This window comes from Schistosoma mansoni, chromosome W (assembly GCF_000237925.1).
Source record: "Schistosoma mansoni strain Puerto Rico chromosome W, complete genome".
Taxonomy (NCBI): domain Eukaryota; kingdom Metazoa; phylum Platyhelminthes; class Trematoda; order Strigeidida; family Schistosomatidae; genus Schistosoma; species Schistosoma mansoni.
In genome coordinates this window covers 13,223,354-13,232,693 of record NC_031502.1, presented here as the reverse complement: position 1 = coordinate 13,232,693, position 9,340 = coordinate 13,223,354, and the positions used below count along the sequence as shown (strand labels likewise).

At 32.3% G+C, this 9,340-nt stretch overlaps 1 protein-coding gene across 1 annotated transcript; it reads right to left on the bottom strand.

Annotated features, from left to right (window-relative positions):
- Positions 1 to 296: 296 nt before the first annotated feature.
- Positions 297 to 8,880, bottom strand: Smp_146180 (sterol esterase; the record flags this gene model as incomplete). Its single annotated transcript, XM_018788614.1, has 4 exons — positions 297 to 657; positions 4,337 to 4,408; positions 5,568 to 5,864; positions 8,644 to 8,880. The coding sequence occupies 4 exons, from the start codon at positions 8,878 to 8,880 to the stop codon at positions 349 to 351; spliced, it is 915 nt and encodes a 304-aa protein (XP_018654139.1). The 3' UTR covers positions 297 to 348.
- Positions 8,881 to 9,340: the final 460 nt, after the last annotated feature.

Below are 9,340 nucleotides of genomic sequence, written 5' to 3'. Positions count from 1 at the left end.
ATTATCCAACTACAACTTTAAATTTCGTGGCTATGAATTTGTAAGGAGAGATTTCTTGAAGACTAATAGTAAATTTAACTAACTAATTATTTCTAATCATTCAAACAAATAACTTACTCGTAGTTTTTAAATAAGTTATCCAAATGATGAAAATTCACAAATGAATTAATGGCCATTCCTTTTCAGCAAGCTAATTTCAACTAACTAATTATAAGCCTGAATCGATAGCTACATTTTCTCGTTATTACTATCAATAAAACATTAAAAATCTTGACAGATATTAAACGAAAAGAAGAAAATAGACAATTTGGTTTATTGGATAGAGATAACTGTCAACTTCTTAAAATCTTATTCTTGATATTTCTCCATTAATCTAAGTAACGATGAGTAAATTAGGTCTACAGCATTTGTACTCCAGAAGTAGCCTAAATGATTATAATTTTCAATATAGTTCACAGAGATGATAGTTTTGTTAATTCTTTGTTTAAGTAAATCAATGCTTTCATTTGTACATAAATGATCATTTCCTCCATGATAAATGACTGTTGGGATGTTAAAGTTTTTCAGAGTGTATGAAGGAGGATCGTCTTGACCATAAATATGTCTATTCATATACTGTCCGTAGTCAAATTTCTGTAGCAGATGACTGTCAATCATCTATAAAAATGTCCGAAAAATTTTTTTCACTGTTTAATAAATTAGTTCATGGTAATTAAGGAACTATTTACTAAAACAATAAAGAAATATCGCTTCACTATGCACCACAATATAAATAAGATACACTTGAAAGGTTAATATGATCCAATAGATTTTCTAGCGCTGATGTAATAAGGTATTTCCGATGAATGCCTGAGTTTAACTATCACTAACGCGTCTATCTGAACTTGGTTCTATATGTTTATTTATGCTTAAATATTCTGGTAAACATAACATCCATTGAGTTAAACAATCAAATACATAGAGGACTTACTTACTTCGTACAAAAAATTAAATGAGAGCCATAAATTATATGCAAAATTGTTAAGATGAGTCATAACACATCGACCTTTACAAATCATTTACTGACTTACCATTTACTGAAATGAATTCATTCGAGAAACATGAGAGTACTTATAAAACGAAATTAATTAATGAGAGTACTTTAGTTTGTAGTTACGAGTGGCAGAGGTTCCAAATGAAGACTAGTTATGATCTCGAACATGAAGTTTGAAGAAACAAAGTAGTGTAGTTTTTGTAAGAATCTCTTTTTTATAATTCCAGTTAAGTTGATCTGATCTGACTATCTTTCACTCCTAGTTGTACCATTCGAAGTCGCAAAATTTTTTCTATCTATTACATCGCTTAGGCTACGTTACAAAAAATGTTTTGTGCTTCTTCCATAGATATTTTATTTGTCTCTGTGTCATAAAACATGAAACGTCTACAAAAAAATTTTCATCTTATAAATAGCTACTGATAATCAAACAAAATGTTTCACGGTCTTTCTACTAATGGTTTGTACTCCGTTCACGTCCAAGAAAACACGCGTTATGTGACATAATCACTTTAGTATTTTGTGAAATGAATAAATTTTGGGAGTGGTGAAAGACTCACTATTCACACCAGATGTGATCAACATATCATAACGCTTCATTATGATATTAAATGCTTGAGAAAATCTAGGTCTTTATGACATAGAAAAACCACTTCCCTAAAAGATGTAAAACCAGCTGAAATATGATTTAATTCTACCGAGTATATGATGATAAAAGAACAACAACAACAACCCATACCAATAAATAAAATTCGAAATAATATAATAATAAAAACTCAAAAAGCATTTCAAACTGGGGTTGTAGTGATCAGATAAATTTGCAAAAATCTTATGTATTTTGGTCACCGTATAATACAAGCAGAATGACCTGACTTGTGTCCAATCCAATAAGAGCTACTCACATATGAGTGAGCAACAAAATAGCGCAAATAAAAGATAACCGGTTATACGTTTTAAAATGATTTACTCGCGTAAACTCCCAAGTGGTAGCAGGTATTACTGTATTTAACTAAATTACGACTAACTAATGGAATGTGTGATTAGGTATCAGATAAATTAATATCTGATTGTTTTAAAATGACTTATTTGGGTAGGGTTCGGAATAGTACCCAATGTATTTAAACGCAATGAATTAAAACGAAATTAGAGTACTTGAAAAGAGACAAGGATGATGATTTTCTTTATAGGGAATAGCTATACCTTCAGAAAAGAGAAAGTGATTAATAAGAAGGTATGGGGATTTACGGAATGCTGAACAGCGAAATGTAAGTTGCATCGTCGTACGATGTATAAAATTATTACAAAGGCAGTCAACGGAATCCAATCACGTTCCAGATAAAGCTTAGCTATTTGCAAAGTGTTTGATCAGAATAATAAATGATCAGATATTTACGTTGACAAACACAACGGATCATATCTTACCTACGGCATCTACCGGTTTGTCAAATGCAGTATCACCTAAACCTCTAGCTGTGACTCTAATGAAGCAGACATTTCGGCGCAAAAAAATATGACTATCAGGCCTTTTTGTCGAATCCGAATTCAATAGACCCACCAATTCTACTCTCTGAATACAAGACTGTGAGAGGCAAGAATCCCCCTCTACATGATAGTAGGCCAGGTGAAAAATTTCCATATTATCTATAATTCAGAATCTGAAATTATTGAAGCAGTGTACCTCATAGGAAATCCGATGAAAAATACAAAATCTCTCAATCTTTGTGCACTTAGACCTATAAAGTTCAAGTTTCAAAATTCAGTACAACTATTTGATTGATTTTGATTCTGATGAAAAACAAACAGGAAAATTCGTATATGGAAAACCTTAACAAAATGAACAAACTTCGTCCGTCATTAAACCCACCAAATATCATGATTGATTAAGAACCTTTGACTTTACCAGAATCTCGAGGAATATATTCAGATGTACTGTAAAGAGGTTGCTTTTTGCATCTAAATCAATCTGTAAGTCCCAACTCTATTTGACTGTCTATCATAGTCACCATTCTACATAGAGAATGGAAACGAACTAAAAGTACTCACCACCTACGTTCGAGGAAATTACACTAGTCTGACTTTCATAATTGTACAATGGGACGTCAGCAGTCCATTATGAAAGATCTTCCTAAATCGAACAACATAATAGTAACCCTCATATGAGGATATTGAAATTCTTTTTGGTCTACAAATGAAACAGAGTTTAAGTGAATACAGAATTGGATAATTCGTTACAGGAATCCAACCTCAGCATAGAAAAGAAGTCCAAGCAGGCAGCAGTATTCACTAAACTGTTTGCAGAATATTTTCGAAACAGGTCGATTGTGGACTACTTACAAGGAATAGTAAACAGTTTGAATTTGCACATTTAAACTTATTAAACTGCGTAATAAGAATTTACAATGGTCAATAGCATTTATATCTACATCACATTATTAAATCTCCATTTCCATGCCCGCCTGTGACTCATAATATTTAGTTTATCAGTTGGTGTATTAATGGCATCAATTTTATTACTTCATCAAATCGGCCCTCTGATACTCACCTTTATTAATGTGTGCTTTTGAGAACGCAACCTTATTTAATGATTACCCTGGTATATAACTATAACAAAGGAATTGGGGTTTAATATTTAAGGTCGATTAGGATGCCATCAGAACTGAAAACATCCTAAAAGAAAAGTCTCTTTACAGAGGGACTTGTGAGGAACAGGATCAAGCGTAAGATTCAGTTAACAAGCTAATTTTAGTGCTTGTAACACTACTATTTCTGTAATATTTATTCATGGATTTCCCTTAATAGCTTATTGATTGATCAACTGTAAGTCGATTAAAAATGATCTAAGTTTGAGCCATTAATCAATGTAAATTTTTTCTAGTTAAAAATAAAAGTATAAAAATGATATGCGAATTTATTTTATCGAGAAACGAGTCGTTATCTTCCCATCTGTGTTACATTTTATACATCCGTGTATGGTCTTTTGAAATAAAAGAGTTACATTGCAAATAAACAGGGGAGATTCGATCGTGCGGATTGTTGTTATTGTAGATAGTTTCAGTCAAAAAGTAACAGGTTCCTTTTAATTATCGACCCCCAACATAGCCACACTGGTACTCACACTACGTGCTGTAGGTATATTCAAAATTGTTGCTAACGATTTGTTTAATCATGATAACAACTCCTACTGATCGAATTTATTCAGTCTAAAATTAGGATACCTGTTACCGGAATTGACCACCCCACATAACGTCTGTTTCTTCTAAGTGTACTGTAGGATTTATCCTTTTTTAAGAATGTTTAACTTACTTGGCTAAAATGGACTAGATTTTTAATCGACGTTCCTGCTGGGGAGTGGGCGATAGTAAGTGGAAGACGTGTCTAAATTAAAAGTAACATAAAATCGTCATTGCAAAATAAACAGCAACTAGAAAAAGGTTTACAAATAAACACCGTTTTTAAACAAACTATGGTTTTAATTTTTGTTCAAAGATGACTCGACTTACACACTTGTTTCGATACTTCAAGTACCATTCATGTGAAAATGTTCTCAAAGTCCTGAGAGTTAATCACACTGGATATTTCAAGTACTATACACATCTTGGAACCATTTTGAGCTGTTCATGATGTCAGTATATTTAGAAGAACTACTAATGTTTACCGATCGTGGAATAATTGATGTTTCATTTTCAAATGTATTAATGCATTTTTAGTAAGATAAAGTCATTTCATTTTCACGTACGAAAACAACTAATGAATAAGATTAGATAGTCGAACACCTTTTACTATCAACTCATTAAACAGGTTACATGATTTCCTATCGTTTTCATAGTTATTTCATCATTAAAATATTATGGTTATATAAAAGACAACAAAAATCAAGTGGCAGATCATCTAAGGTATTTAGCATTGCTTAGTTTCATATTCCATCAATTTCGGCTGTTAATTTATTTCTATACATTTTAGGATTGAGCATAAATACCGATCTGTTTACTTCAACAATGTTTATAGCTCACATATGATTATTTACTATCCATTTCAGCCGAAATCTTCCAGCTGAAGAGGAAATTAGAAAAAAGATTTTGGAAGTGAATCGGACATACATTAAGGAAATCACCAAACTGCATCACGAGGCAAGCCCTAACTTGGATTCCGGAAGGGAAGAGGAAGGCCAAAGAACAAATTACTCCGGGAAATAAAAGCAGATATGAAAAGGATGAATAACAATTGGAGAGAACTGGAAAGGATTTCGCAGGACAGGGTTGGATGGAGAATGCTGATGGGCGGCCTATGCTTCTCCATGAGGGGTACAGGCGTAGGTAAGTAAGTAATTTCAGTCAAAATCTATTCTGATACTGATACTATTGCATAAAGAAATAATTTATCTACTATCAACAATTTTAAACTACACGTTTTTAAAGTTAGTCCTACATGAAAACTACCGTTCTAACTAATTTTTACAAGGATTAGACAGATAAATTAATGGAATTTTTTAACAATGATGAATTATTTTAAATCACAAATGTTTTTACATTCTCACCAAATTAGTATTGAATCCATCGTTTCCAGCAATGCTGTCAATAACTGACATGCACAAATTCGGGTAAAACCCGCAAACATACTTCCCCAAAATCTTCATGTAATGATCCGACGGCAGAACTTCACCACGTGTTAAATATCCTAGGACAAACTGAGCAGTTACATAATGATGAACTAGTGGGAGGAAAATGCCCTTAACATTTGCGAAATAGCCAACTGGGCCAAAGGCTATAAATAAATTAATATTTGACTGTAATTCCGGGTTATCGTCTAATGCCGTCATGGCGATAAGTGATCCCTTATACAGAAAAAATAAAACAAAACTACAAATCAGGAATGTAGTAAATACAAAATTTCATATGAATATGTATAGGAACGATGGTTATCAAATTAGGAACCTAAAAGGTAAAATTGTCTATTTAAATTCGATACAAATTGTTGTAACTAAGTTTTGACCTCTTTTTTAACGCGAATAAATGTGCATTATATTCTACGGGTTGTCACTGACGTAGTTAAGATCTGAAACGACAAAAATTGAGCATATATTTGAATTGTAATGCAGATGCTGGAATTAGTGGAAAAACATTTAAGATTACTTTTGATCATAGGCAATCTCTTTACTCTCTGAAAGCAGTTGTGAAATATTCACCTTATTCGATTAATGAGAAGGATCTGTGATTCTTACTATAGTTAGCACTAAACGGTGTCCAATATTTTGTAGCGTTTATCTAGTTACTTGTTCAGACGACTTTTACCTTACCCTTAAAAATATTCCACCGAATTCTCCAAAAATACAGATCTGCCTGAAATTTCTACTATAGATTTGACTAAATTAATTTAAAGAATCGTTTAAGCAAAACAGAGTGTGCGAAATTCCATGGTTTGATTTGTTTGACCAGTGTTTAGACAGTTGACATAAATATGCTGTCAGTATTTTAAATCATATGCGTTACAATGATTTGCACAACTATCGTCTTTGATAAATACTAAATAAAATCTGAAAATCCCAGCCAAAATCCGAAACAATTCAAATTCTCGGTGTACAGATAGGCTTCTTCGACAGATCATGAATAAATACTGTTTTTCCCCATAGTAGAGAATCGTATATTCCTTAGGGTGTAACACAGAAACAACTCAAGCGTGATAGCAATATTCTTTAAGATGAGGTAGTAACTTACTGTAAACTTATTCCAGTCCATTTTACCTTTAAATGCTTTGTAAGGTTGAAGATAGTTTTTTAAATAAGGCATTTTTTTAACAATATTAGTATAGGAACCAGATATGAAGATATCGAAATAAAACTTACGATGACCGGGTGGTTATAACTTATATTTTAGTCATTAATCCATATAAGTGTAGTCCCTAATTGGACATATTATATATAAGTGGATCTTTAGAACAAATATTTGGAATTTCAACTTGACTTCTAGTACAGGCTATCCGTCATGGCAGTTTTAATGTCGGGTATAACTCCAAACTCTGCTATTTTAAATCTAAATGTTCCGTTTGCATGGTATAGTTTTTCTGTTTTATGAGATGTAATGGAGCGTATGGTATTGAATAAACCGAGTATTATTATACTTTTTTTTATGAATTACCATAAACTTATGAGATTTTTAAAAAGTTTATCTGAAAACTAAGTACGTTTATAAACGATTCATTTGATAACCTCAGTGAGTTAAGATAACTTACCGAGAGACAATGAAAGGGAATAGCGGTAGGATACTATTTAACCTTCAAATAAACAAAGGTAAGTGGTTTACCAAGTGTTTTTCCCTCATTTTCCATGTTTCTTCACAGAAAAATTTTCATTTAATAAATTGAAGGTGTCAAAGAACAAGAGAACCATCAGTTCTTTACGACAATAAAAAAAACAGTTTTCAATTACTGAATATAAAAAGTGTCTGCCTCAGTACACGAAGACCTATAGTGATGCATTTACTAGCGTTATCTTACTCAATGCAATAGAGACTACAATACACTTCTTCGCATGTATTCCTCAGTTCCGATAGCCAAATACCAAGAACAACTGAGAATGCAATTAAATAAGACCAAATACGTGGGATGTTTGTAGAATCCACCAGGTAAGGAAGTACATGAACAATACTTAATCATTTCCGATTCTTACAAACAATGTTGAAAATACAGAGTAGTTACAAATTTAAGATACGTTCAATAAAACATACAACAGTACTACTAAAGACTACTGAGAATTCCCCCTAATTAAAAAACTGCCTTATTGTGTAATCGACTAATTAAACTATTGTAATTTAAAATACCGAAGCTAATCATAACAAAATACTAGAAATACAATCCCAAATACTGCAAACGTTTATGGGACGTAAAAACCTTAACAAATGAAAAACAATTTGTTCTCCTTAGTATTGGTCCATGATCGTTCTATCTGTAGTTTCATTTCTTCATAGTTACATAATACTGAGAAATCGGCATAATTGTTGTGATGGATTAAACATTCAAATTGTTGAGATGTGTGGGAATTTCCATATTCCGGAAGCTTAACAGCCTAACAAGTACTATATCTGTTCAATGCTTTACTAGAGTGAAATATTAGATATTGTTGTAAAACAAATAGAGATAATTGAGGGATGCTTTGACTAACATGCATAACCGAAAAATCAATCACTGAAAATGTACGTTAATTTTTTTTATATGATTTGGAGCTTTTTCTTATACAGACATACTTGAGTGTTTTCTCATATCAAACATAATAACAAAACAAATCCACGTTACTGCGACTGAAAGTTTTTATAACTAGTTGCAGATATTCTTTTAAATTAAGAGACATTTTATTCACTCTAGCAGTTGTCTTTATTGAGGCACTACTCGAAAATAGTATAATATATATTATCTGGTTATTCTAAGCACAATCGGTAATGGTTTACATTTACACAGTGAACTTTAAGCTGAAAATCTAAAAAAGAGAACTTAAATTTATGTGTTGTCGTGAGTAAATGTAAAGTTTATGCATCTGGTGTAAAAAGTGATGCCTAATATTTGAAAAAACTTTGAGTTTACTAAGTAGATATTAAATCACCAAAGGTGTGCCATGTACTTACCTGAGAAAATCCAATATAGCTTAGTTGTTTCATCCTGGTAACAGATATAATATGTCTGATTGTAGCCGGAAAATCATAACTTGACATTTCTTGCCATGAAAAATCCCAATATTCTTTTTGACTTGAATCAAGATGCTTATGTTTTTTTGAATATGTATTGCCTCTGCTGTTCGCTAGCCACACGTCATACCCATAATCAGCCAAGATATATCCTAAACTCTGATTTTTCAAATTCATAACCCATGCATGTGACGAGTCCAACAATCCATGTTGCAATAAAACAACTTTACGCTCTACAATTGCAAAAAATAATGATGTTCCTGATCTTGGAAGTGAAACACCATTAAAGATTTAAATTCAGCTCTCAACACTTACTTTGATAAACTGACTGGTTTGTGTAAAGTCTAATTAAACACAGAATGTATTGATCACTGGTAGTAATTTCATGTTCTTCAACTAGATATCCTTGTCTCCGTATTATTTCACTCTTTACAAGCAAATTGTAAGTTACCCCTCAAAGTAACTACTGAACAATATCTAACTGTTTATAATCAGAAAGGGATTTTGTAGAGATTTCAGTATTTTCATAGTTGAAACCATGAGTCGATTGAAGCTAGACCACCATGGAAAACCTGGAAGCACTGGACGGTCGTCTCGTCCTATTGTGGGACCCCTCAGCAGTGAGCATCCACGATCC